Here is a 12,337-nt window from a genome sequence, read left to right on the forward strand (position 1 = left end):
ACACAATGGGCATATTTATGTTCATTATGATGGGTGACTATACCGCCCGTATTGGTGATGAAATGGTACCAGGTATAAAACGAGGATATAATGAGGATCAGGGCCGCGCCATCCATAAGGACGAAGAGGGGCGGTGCCCCCGGGCGCCGTATTCGAAAAGGCGCCGTTAGGTGCCAAAAAAATTTTTTTGACAATACCGAAATTACCAGAAATATTAGCAATATTTTATTAATTTGTAAAATTGAAAACTTACCAATCGCAGGTAAATATAAAAATAGCAGTTAGTATTATTTTGATCCCATAAGTGTACGAACCCTTACTTCTCTCATTAAACTGAACTATATATTAAATATACATATTAGAGAACAAATTTTGTTCTCTTATATGTAATCGTTGTTTTTTGTAAATATTTATAGTATTCATAATAATTTATCAGTACCGATATTACTTTCCTAACACATAAAAAATAGTTTATAGGTATTCGCTCCGTGCATGACTGACGCGACACAGTTTGACTACCATTTGACAGTTTGTTAAATGAAGAATTCAACAACAAGCAGTTGGACCAGATGATATTCCTGGGGAAATGTGGAAAGCGTTAGGAGAGACAGGAACAAGTAGGCTAACAGGTTTATTTAATAGAATTATGGAAGTTGGACAAATGCCAGACGAATGTAGAAGCAGTATACTAGTACCTGTCTACAAAAACAAGGGAGATATACAACAATATACAAACTACAGGGCCACTACTTAACTACACCATGAAAATATGGGAGAGAGTAATTGATAGAGGGATAAGTGCAATTTAGCTTTATGTAGGGCAGATCAACAACAGAAAAATACAGAAATAAAGAAACCAACGCTCATAAATCGTATTCATTGATCTTAAGAAAGCATATGATAGAGTTCCTCGAGAGATTCTGTGGTGGGCACTCAATAAAAATGAAGTCCTCGGTGAATATTTAAATATTGTGAGGGATATGCATGAAGGAGCAACAACTAGTGTTAGGACAGGTGTGGGAGAGACTGATAAATTTTATGTGAAAGTAGAATTGCACCAAGGCTAAGTGCTTAGTCCTTATCTATTCTCATGAGTTTTAGATTAGAAAACAGCGAAACTATAGAGTGTAACATTCCGTGGTGCTTAATGTATGCTGATGACGTAGTGTTAGTAGGAAATAGTGAAAGCGACTTAGAAAAAAAACTGGAACACTGGAGACAAGCTCTCGAGGAAAAAGGTTTAAAAATTTGTAGGACAAAAACAGAGTATTTGGAATGTTTATTCAAATGGAGTTACTAGAAATAAAATGATATCTTTGGATGGTGAAATGATTGCGAGAAGTATAATAGTATTAAGTATCTATGATCGGCATTATAGAGTAATGGGGAAATAGATGGAGATGCACGTAGTAGAACTAGAGTTGGATGGATGAAGTGGAAGGAAGCGAGTGGTGTGCTGCGTGACAAAAAAAATTCCAATGAAGCTAAGGGAAAATTCTATAAAACAGCCATCTATGATGTACGTAACTGAATGACAGTTAAAAAGAAAGAAGCACATTGAATGCATGTGGCGAAAATGAGAATGCTTAGATGGATGAGTGGAGTAACAAAAAAGAATAAAATTAGGAATGAGTATATTAAGGGAAGTCTAGGGGTGATACCAATAATTGATGCCATAATGAGGGAGCATAGGTTAAGATGATTTAGTCATGTTTAACGTCGAGTCGTCAGTCGTCCAATACGAAGAATTTTTGAACTGCAGATTCCTGAAAGGAATAGGAGAGGAAGAGCGAAGAAGACCAAAGAAGACCTGTTTGACGTTAAGCATATGATAAATAGGTAACAATTATTTACCATTTTTGATCAAATTTGTTATAAAAACAATGACAATAAAAAGACAGCTCCATAATTGTCATATTTCTCCACTACTCACGCTGGCATCGTTTCAAGAGAAACTCCCACCATATGCTCACGCACGAAGCGAATACCGTATACCGATTCACTAAGTAGCAAAAAACTACTGACAAAGGGAGGGCAAAAAGGGCGCCTAAAATGACTCGCCCCGGGGCGCTTGAAAGCCTTGGCGCGGCCCTGATGAGGATATCAGAAATGAAAAGGTGATCAGACGAACTTTTTCAGCACCAATGAATTACGCATTAATAATATTATTTCTACCACAAAGAACAACGTAAGTATACATTTGAAAATACCAGAGGACAAAGATCTATGATCGACTACATCCGAATGAAAACACACATATAAACACACATTTGTTTTTTTATATGTATTATAAAAACTAGATGCAGAAACACATATGTCATCCAAAGCAATGGATGCGAGTAATGCTGGCTAAAAATTAAAGCAAAAATATCTTAGACTCAGCTAAAGAAGCTCTAGAAAAAAAATAAAAGCAAGTAAAAGCAAAAAAAATAAGCAAATCTTCAATATCTTTATCAATCTAGTTTGCGAACAATCTAAGCAACAATCTTACATTTTTAGATAGAGATTTTTGGATGGAAGAAGAGGTCCTTAGAAAAAGGCAAAGGTAGAAAAAATTCTTTGGAAAGGCACTATAAAACCATATTAATTAAAAAAAAATAGACCTGCCAGTAATCAACAACAGAAACCTGTAGCCATGTTTAGATAATTTTATGTATAAAATGATAATTTGTGTATAAAAAATAAAAACAAGAATCTTACCAGCGCCTACAAGAAGAACAGCTAAAATCATGTACTTGTTCATTTTGTGTCTGTTTGTATCTGTTGACTTCGAAGAACGAACCTGATATGTTTTTGTCCTCAGTTTGTCACTCTTATATACGAAATGACAACGCGATACACGTTGATTAGGTACTATAAACAACTTACGAATTGGCATATCTTACAGAGACAAGATTCAATAAATGTTTTCTGGAAATATATTATGTAAGAAGAATTGAGTGAATTATTAATGGCAACAAAATATTTAGTTTGGAGAAAATATTTTTCTTCTTCTTCTTCATTGGTAACCTGATGCAGGTATCGTGATATCATGAAGCTTATCTTTCCAATGTTTCTTCATGTCTCTATCTGCTGCCATTCTAGCACATTCTAATAATGGAACGCCAACAGTAGCAACAATATGGTCTGTGTATCGTGTGGGCGATATACCTCGACTTCTTTTGCCTTCTATCTTGGCGGTAAGTTCTTTAGGATCATTCCTTTGAAGATGAGGCGCGTGTTCAAAATGTCTTATTATCTGTTCTGTTATTTGTATTCTTTGTTTTTTCTTTATGTTTAGCTGCTAGTAATATATAGGCGGGGTTCTGGAGCACTTTGGTAACCTGTCCATCGGGGTCTCTAACTTGGAAGGTGTAGATGTGTTGGTTTGACCTTATGGGTATACAAGAAGTACAAGAAGTGATCAACAATGACCAGAGGTTGTGAAAACTGGTCGCTTATCTCCAGATCTCTTCTTCTTTCTTGAAGAAGTGATCAACAACGACCAGATGGCTGTGATAACTGGTCGCCGCTTATCTCTAGATCTCTTCTTCTTTCAGAGCTATTACCTGTTGTCACCTGTTGTCACCTGCTGTTATCTGCTGTCATCTGTTGTCCGCTATGTCACCTGTTTACCTATATGACGTCAAAGCTGCATGAGGAAGTGATCAACAATGACCGGAGGATTGTGAGAAGTGGTCGTTTATTGCCAATTTTCTTCTTCTTTCCCGAAAAAGTGGTAACAATGACCAGAGGATTGTGAGAACTGGTCGCTAATCTCTAGAGCTCTTCTTCATGCAATTTACGTGATACAGGTAAACAGGTGACAACAGGTAACAGCAGGTGACAACAGGTAATAGTCCTGAACGAAGAAGAGTTTCAGATATGAGCGACCATTTCTCACAACCCTCTAGTCATTGTTGATCACTTCTTCGAGAAAAAAGAAGAGATCTAGCCATAAACATTCTGCATTGCTAACCGTCGCGCGTCGCTTTATTTTTTCAGTACATCCCTCCTTGTTTGTTATTAAATAGTCCAGATATACAAATCTATCTACAACAGCGATATTGTTTATTATCTTTAGACGATTTTGATGGTTGTTAGCTATGTCAATTATCATGTTTCTCATCTTGTTTCTGTTTATTTAAAGACCCATCTTAAGCTTACTTCTTCAATCCGTTATATCATCTGCATATCGGCGGCCTAATATGAAAAATGTATAAGTCCAAAATATTCAATTTTAGACTTTCGGCATTTGTTAGCATTATCTACAAGCTTTGTACTGCGCTGTTTTCTTCTAATATAATTTACTAGATTTTACTAAAATTATAAAAAATAAAATCTGCATAGGTCCATTAATGTTGAAAACCATACGAAATTTGCACAAGTCCCACAAGTCCGCTCTTGTTAGGGGCCAAACCGTTCGAACCTATCAGTGCTTTTCTGATGTTTATACAATAAAACGTCTTTTCATTTTAAACGGGTGAGTACCTACAGGGTACAGGTTAAAATGACACAACAAATGTATTACTAAAAACGTGAATTTAAATTATTTAGGGTCTTTTGCAATTTTCACAATATATTTTTTAGTTAGTTTTTTGTCTCTCCTGTAAAATCAGGTATTTTGGACTTATGCATTTTTCACATGCAAATCGTCTTCCCGTCGATAGTGACGCCACCGTTTCAGTCCTCAGTAGCTCTCAGCATTGTTCATTCACCATAATATGTTGAATAGAATTGGGCTTAGTATGCAGGCTTGTCTCACCCTTAGTGACCCTGAAACTTTCGGTTAATAATTGTTATTAATTGTTATTGTATATGATTTTAGTTAACAGTATCAGATCATTCGGAAACCCCTTCTTCTTCTAATGGCGCTATAACCCTTTGTGAGTCTTGGCCTGCTTAACGATGTTTTTTCATTCTACCCTGTCGATACTTTCCTTCGCCACTGCCTGATGTTCATGGTTTTAATATCACCCTCTACGTCGTCTATCCATCTTTTACGGAGCCTTCCTCTTGTTCTATTTCCTTGGAGCTTCCATCTTTGGATTATTTTCACAGCTCGATTATCTGGCATCCTTTTTGTGACCAAGCCAGCTTATCTTTGAGACTTTAAAAATCTGACAATATGTGCGCTCTGCATTAGTTCATTCAGCTCGTGGCTCATTTTAATTCGCCACGAACCATCGCTGCAATGTGTTGGTCCAAATATCTTCCTCGGTATTTTGCGCTCAATTATTCTCAGTTGATTTGCATCAGTGGTTGAGAGGATCCACCTTTCAGATCCATATGTGACCACTGGTCTAATTACTGTTTTTAGATTCTAAACTACAAAAAATAATTGTCAAAGTTAATTTAAATTTGGAAATCTCTCCGAAAAATATTAAATTTTGGCGGATTATTTGATTTATACCGTTCTAATTTAGTTTGTTTAGTTTTGTTAAACTTTTCCTTATTTAGTTTACATTTTGAAAGTGTTCATAAGTTAAACGTTACTTGAAAACTCCTCTATGGAGTCATCTAGTGGAGGCGAACCGCCTGATATTGAGAATTCGATGGATAGTAGCTGTGATTTACAAGATTTAAATGGATTTCTACCCAACCAGCCTCAAAATAAGATAAGTAGTAGTATTAATCTTAACAATATTAATGAAAAAAAAAAATACTTTAGTAAACTCAGATCAACCAGAAAAAACCAGGCCTGTTTATTTATACGAAAAAATTGATTTAGGACCTTTTTACATTTTCATTGAAAACTCCAGTTTAAATTTTACAGGAAAATTAAACGCTGTTAAAATAGGCGAGATCCTATTTACGTTACATCCAGAAATTGACAATTATATAAAAAAAATTGACTCAATCGGACGCAACCGAGTTAGGGTCTCATTTAAAAATTATAGTAGCGCAAATGCTTTAGTTACTTCCAAATTCCTTATTCAAAAAAATCTGACCGCATACATTCCAAAATTTCAATTGTTTAAACTAGGTGTAGTAAGGGATATAGATTCAGATATATCGGAAGAATATCTTAAAAATAGAATAAAGGAATTTGATCACCATTGCAAATTCTCGGTTGAGTATGTGAAACGAATAACAAGAAAAATAGTAGCAGATGACAAAGTAATATTTAATCCAACAAAATCAGTTATTGTGTCTTTTAAATGCCAGAATATACCAAAGTATGTAGTAATTAATCATGTCTTACACACTGTTGAAAAATACCAGCAAAAGGTAATTATCTGTTACCACTGCTATAGGTATGGGCACATGAGTAAGCAGTGTAAAAGTAATCCTCGCTGTTTTAAGTGTCATGAATCTCACCTTTCCGATTCTTGTTCTTTATCATCGTTTAACAAAAAATGTCTATCCTGTGAAGGTGAACACTTCACTAATGAATGGGAGATATGCCCAGAATTTGATCGCCAAAAGAAAATAAAACATTATATGTCTGAAAACAGCTTATCTTTTAAGGAAACAATTAAACTCTTTCCTAAGATAACTTATGCATCTATAGCAGCCAATAATTCCTCAATAAATTCTCATCAAACTCCAAATATGAATGCACCATCCTCTTCATATTCCTTTACTCAATTGTCCACGTCTCAAACATCTTCCAATCAGTTCGCTCTACCTTCAGTTTCAAATAGATATACAATAATAAAACCACCAAAATACAAACGACCTATCTCTTCCTCACCAGACCAAGTAACAATGGAACATCAAAAAATAATAAAGTTAAACCCCATGTCCAACAGACTTGGTGGTATTATCACCTCTTCTTCGTATCAATCTACATTTAATCCAGAACAAGGATCTAAAATACATGAACCATCAAAAGAATTAACAGAATTAATATCAAATATAGTTACAAGTATTATCTCTAATATAAATCACAAAAATTTTGAAATTCCAGAAAAATCAGTTCTAATAAATTCAATTCAATCAGTTTTAAGTTCTCTCTTATATAATAATGAATAGATTGGTAATTTGTCAATGGAATTGTAGATCGGCTAACTCTAATAGAGAAAACCTTATCCACCTATTAGAAGACCAGAAAGTTGATATCGCATTATTATCAGAAACTAGATTTAAACCAGAAAAGTATTATAACTTTCACGGGTACAATATTGTCAGAGACGACCGCTTTTCAGTAACTGTTGGCGGTGGCTCAGCAATTTTAATAAATTCAAACCTATATTACGAGGAAGTCACCATGAAAGTAGATTTAATAAACGTCAATAAAGTAGCAATAAAAATAAAGTTTAAGTCATATACTGTCACATTTATATCTATGTATGTTCCCCCAGGAACCAAGTTATTGTTACAACAATGGAACAATTTCATAACATCTATAGAAAGACCATTTATAATAGGAGGTGACCTTAATGCTCACCACATTGCCTGGGGCCTAGACAACCAAACAGATATGAAAGGTAAAATCTTGATGGACTGTATAGACGATAATAATTTAATATTCAAAAATGATGGCTCTCCTACTTTCTTTAGGAACTTCTCGAAATCGGCAATAGACCTGACCATTTGTACTCCTGACTTAAACCACCTGATCACTTGGAAAACACTTCAAGACCTATTTGGTTCAGACCATACACCTATAAGAGTAGAGTTAGAGGATCAACCAACTCATACATATAATCCATATTCACAAAAGTGGAATTTAAAGAATGCCGACTGGAAATTATATGAACAGTATTCGGAAGATGTATTCTCTCAATTTAAAGATATAAATTCTTATGAACAAATTTTGCACAATATAAATACAACTGCATCCTACTGCATCCCCAAATTTAAAATAAAAAAACCGACTTCCAGAGGAAAATACTGGTGGGATTTAGAATGTGAAGAAGCAGTCAGAAGAAGACAGGAAAGTTTTTGTATATTCAAAGAAAATCCAAACCATGAAAACCTACTTAAGTATAAAAAAGATGATGCACATGTCAAGAAGATCACTAAACAAACTAAAAGAAATAGCTGGAGAGATTATGTCGGATCCCTAAATAGGTCAGTTCCTATTAAAGATGTATGGTCAAAAGTTAACCGAATAAAAAATAGAAAAACAAAGAACAAAGTCCCTGTTATTCTGTCGGAAGCTTCGTGGATAGAAGAGTTCCATCAAAATATCACACCGCCGTCTGCAGAATTAGTAATTCCTGATTTACAACTAAATGCTCTGTACGACTATCCAGAACCAATCCGTTTCCTAGTCAAACCATTTTCTGCCACTGAACTAAACTTTGCGTTGAAGAAAAACTCAAATTCAGCACCAGGTGCCGATAATATCCATTACTCGATGCTATCAAATCTTTCAAGAATTGGTAAGGCTGCACTACTAAATATATATAATGAAATTTGGATGCGCCGCATAAAGATTCCTGACGATTGGCACGTTTACACTATTATCCCGGTTTTAAAACCAGGAAAATCATCAAAGAATTGGGATTCTTACCGTCCAATCGGTCTGGCTTCCTGTATACTAAAAACATATGAGAGACTTATTAAAAACCGTCTGGAATTTTGGCTAGAAAAGAACGACCTATTACCAAGAAGTCAGTTTGGTTTTAGAAAAGGTAAATCCACACAAGATAGCCTCTGCCACTTTTTAATAGACATTTATAGTTCCTTTACTTATAAGAAAGCAGTTAGTGCTTTGTTCTTAGATATAAAAGGGGCTTACGACAACGTTAATCTTCACATACTATACGCGAAAATGTTGGAAATAGGAATACCCGAGATAGTAACATGGAACATCATTAACTTATACATTAATCGAGCAGTTCACGTTAGATTAAATGGAGATCAATCTAACTCCCGATACACATCTTTGGGACTACCTCAGGGTAGCATCCTAAGTCCTATATTATATATACTGTATACTGCTGACTTAGAAACTAAACTTCCTCAACACATAAAAATCCTACAGTACGCTGATGATGTTGCGATATATGCAGAAAATAAGTCAATAGATAGATGTAATAACTACCTTAAATCGACATTGAATATTATAAAAAAATGGGCTACCGATAATAACTTAACAATATCAGAGAGTAAATCAACCATTGTTACCTTTACTAAAAAACGATATGTTCCTCAAAGCCATCTACAATTTGATAATACTAGTATTCCTTATAAAACTTCAATAAAATTTCTTGGCGTATTTTTAGACTCCAAATTAAATTGGAAAGAACACACAAATTACATATTACGAAGAATGGAAAATGCAATGAATATCATGAAGACTGTAAGTGTCAGTAACTGGGGAGCTGATCCAAACATATCAATATTACTATACAGAAATTTGATAAGATCAATCTTAGACTATGGATCTATTTTTTATGGCTCAGCATCAAACTCTGTACTCCAAAAAATCGAGAGGATCAAAAATAAGGCACTTAGGTTATGCACTGGTTATCTTCGTAGCACACCTATATTGGTCATGGAATGTGAGCTTAATGAACCTCCACTTTCATTACGCAGGGAATACCTAAGTGAGAAATTTATAGTTAAAACAGCGGTTAACGATAAACTGCTATTAAATAAAATTGTTCATTTAACCACCTCATACCTAACTCATTATTACTGGGAAAAAAAGAAACTGCTTTTAGTTGTGGAAAGCTTCCTCAACGTTTCTAATTCCATTGGCGACATACACCAAATTGAACAAAGCTCGTCTCGAAAGCTAAATTATGAAGATTATTTATCTCCAGTTAACTGTCATTTAAGTAATATTCGTGCGACAGACTTCCTTACTAAAATAGACCACCTTCAGTGTGTACAAAAAAACTGGGGGAGTTATCAGAAATTATATACGGATGGTTCAAAAATGGAAGGAAAAGTTGGATATGCTATATATTACCCACAAAAAAGTATAAAAATAAACAACAGATTACCTGATAAAATGACAATTTTCACAGCTGAACTCATTGCAATCAAAGAAGCATACAAAATATGTATTAATCAAAAAGAACTCAATTATGTTATATTTACAGACTGCCAAAGCATTGTAAAGACATTGAAATACAATGTACATAATTTTGCAGAAAATTATATCATCAGTGACATCATAGCAATGAACAGTGAAGCTTTGAAATCGGGCAAAAATATAATATTGTGTTGGATAAAAGCACACATTGGTATAAAAAACAACGAAATAGTAGATGATCTGGCTAAAAAAGCAACAACGAAGGAATCCACTCTGCATACTTATCAACTTCCTATGGGAGACATAATTTCTATTATGAGATCTATCAAACGGACGAAATGGCAGGAACAATACAATAATTCAGACAAAGGAAATTATTACAAAAAAATCCAGCCTACACTTCCCATCAAGACATGGTTTAATCAAGTTTCCAACAAAGGCTTTATCAAAACTATTTGTCGAATAAGAAGTAATCACTGTCTGACTCCAGTCTACAAAAGAGAAATAGGACTTGTAGATAATGATGAATGTTTATGTGGAGAGCTAGCTGATCTACAACATATGCTGTTAGAATGTCCTTTACATTTTATTGAAATATCAAACTTTTTTACCAATCTAGTTCAAGTTAATGTACAATTTCCTTTTAATCTTATATACCTTTTACAATCAAACAATCTAGATGTTTATAAAATTTTGTACAACCATGTTAATTGTTTAAAATTAAAGCTCTGAGAAAAAAAGAAAAAAAAAATAAAAAAAGATAATTAAATAAAATTACTAAGATCTAAACCTCCGCGAGGTTGAATCGGGTTTAGGTCTTAGCGCGATAAAAAAATATACAAAAAAAAAATATACAAAAAAAATATATACAAAAAAAAAATATACAAAAAAAAAAAAAAAACTAAAATAAAAAAAAAAAAAAAATAAAAAATGTTAAAAATATAATAAAAAAAATAATAAAAAAAACAGAGTAAAAAAAACAGTAGTACTAATAGTTTTAAATTTAGATACTAAGCATATATTTTGTAAAAGAGAGAATTCAAAACACATTGACTGGCCAGTTGGTTGCTTAAACCAGTGCCAATAAAACATAAACACACACACACAGATTCTAAACTAGACTCACGATTCAGTAACTTACTTTTCATTAAGTCTTTGTATGCATAAAAACACTTATTACCGCTAAGAATTCGTGCTTGTATTTCTTGACTGGTGTTGTTGTTGTCATTTATTATTGAGCCTAGGTAGGGAAAATTAAAGAATTATTCGATGATGAAAGAAGCGAACTAGAAACGCTAAGTGACATAAGCGGTCCTCCAATAACTAAGGAAGAAGTGCAATACACTATAAAGAATAAAGAACGCAAAAAATGGCAAGGCGATCGGACCAGATGGGATTTACGTAGAAACACTAAAGCTTTAAGGTACAGAGGGCATTAAGATACTTACGAAATTATTCAACTTAATCTACAAAAGCGGAAAAATTCCTAAAGATTTGCTTAAATCCTCATTTGTTGTACTACCAAAAAAACACAGAGCCACAAAATGTAGCGACTATCGCACCATCAGCCTCATGTGTCATGTATTGAAAACTTTTCTCAGAATAATTCATCAAAGAACATATAGAAAAATTGAGGAAAGAATCTCAAGTACTCAATTCGGTTTTCGCTGTGGCCTTGGAACGCGTGATGCACTATTCGCAACCCAAGTTTTAATTCAAAGATGCAGAGATGTAAATCATGACGTTTTCATGTGCGCGATTGATTTTGAAAAGGCCTTTGATAAAGTTCGCCATGAAAAAATGCTACATATTCTCAAAACTCCCTGTCTGGGTGGTAGGGACATTAGAATAATCGCAAATTTGTATTGGGGCCAGACTGCATGTGTTAGGATTGGGAATAAGAGCTCTGAAGAAGTAAAATTCAAGCGTGGAGTTCGACAAGGCTGTATATTGTCACCAATGTTGTTTAATCTTTACGCTGAAACAATCTTAAATGAAGTGTTGAAAAACGCAAAAGAGGGAATACTCATTAATGGTATGCTTATGAACAATATCAGATACGCAGATGACACCTTGTTACTGACAGGATCAATTGAATATCTTCAAACGTTATTGAACCGAATGGTGGCATTCTGCGCGATATATGGACTCAAACTCAACGCAAGAAAAACAAAGTTTATGGTTATTAGTAAACAGGCAGCCGTAAATAATAATAACTATAACGTAACAATCGGTAATGACTCAATTGAACGAGTGTAATCTTGTATATCTGGGTACTCATATCAATGAAAGCTGGAACCCTAGTACAAAAATAAAAAGTAGAATTGCCAAAGCAAGAACAAGTTTTATGAAATTTAAGAAAATCCTGTGCAGTCATGATCTAAGTTTGGAACTTCGCATAAGAATGGTTCGATGTTATAT

The 12,337-nt window shown here is 34.1% G+C and overlaps 1 protein-coding gene across 2 annotated transcripts in view; it reads right to left on the bottom strand.

The window, feature by feature from the left end:
* The window catches only part of LOC114337290 (uncharacterized), a 39,739-nt gene that overhangs the window by 25,204 nt on the left and 2,198 nt on the right, over window positions 1–12,337 (bottom strand). Inside the window, exon 1 of one of the 2 annotated variants that reach the window (XM_028287699.2) lies at window positions 2,701–2,818. The exons of the other annotated variant lie outside the window; for it this stretch is intronic. Within the exon in view, the coding sequence (XP_028143500.1) occupies window positions 2,701–2,743 (43 nt within the window). The 5' untranslated portion in view covers window positions 2,744–2,818. Of the gene's footprint in view, window positions 1–2,700; window positions 2,819–12,337 lie in introns of those variants that run through there. 2 annotated transcript variants of the gene reach the window in all.

The sequence above is a fragment of the Diabrotica virgifera genome, chromosome 4 (genome assembly GCF_917563875.1).
Source record: "Diabrotica virgifera virgifera chromosome 4, PGI_DIABVI_V3a".
NCBI classification, from domain to species: Eukaryota; Metazoa; Arthropoda; class Insecta; order Coleoptera; family Chrysomelidae; genus Diabrotica; species Diabrotica virgifera.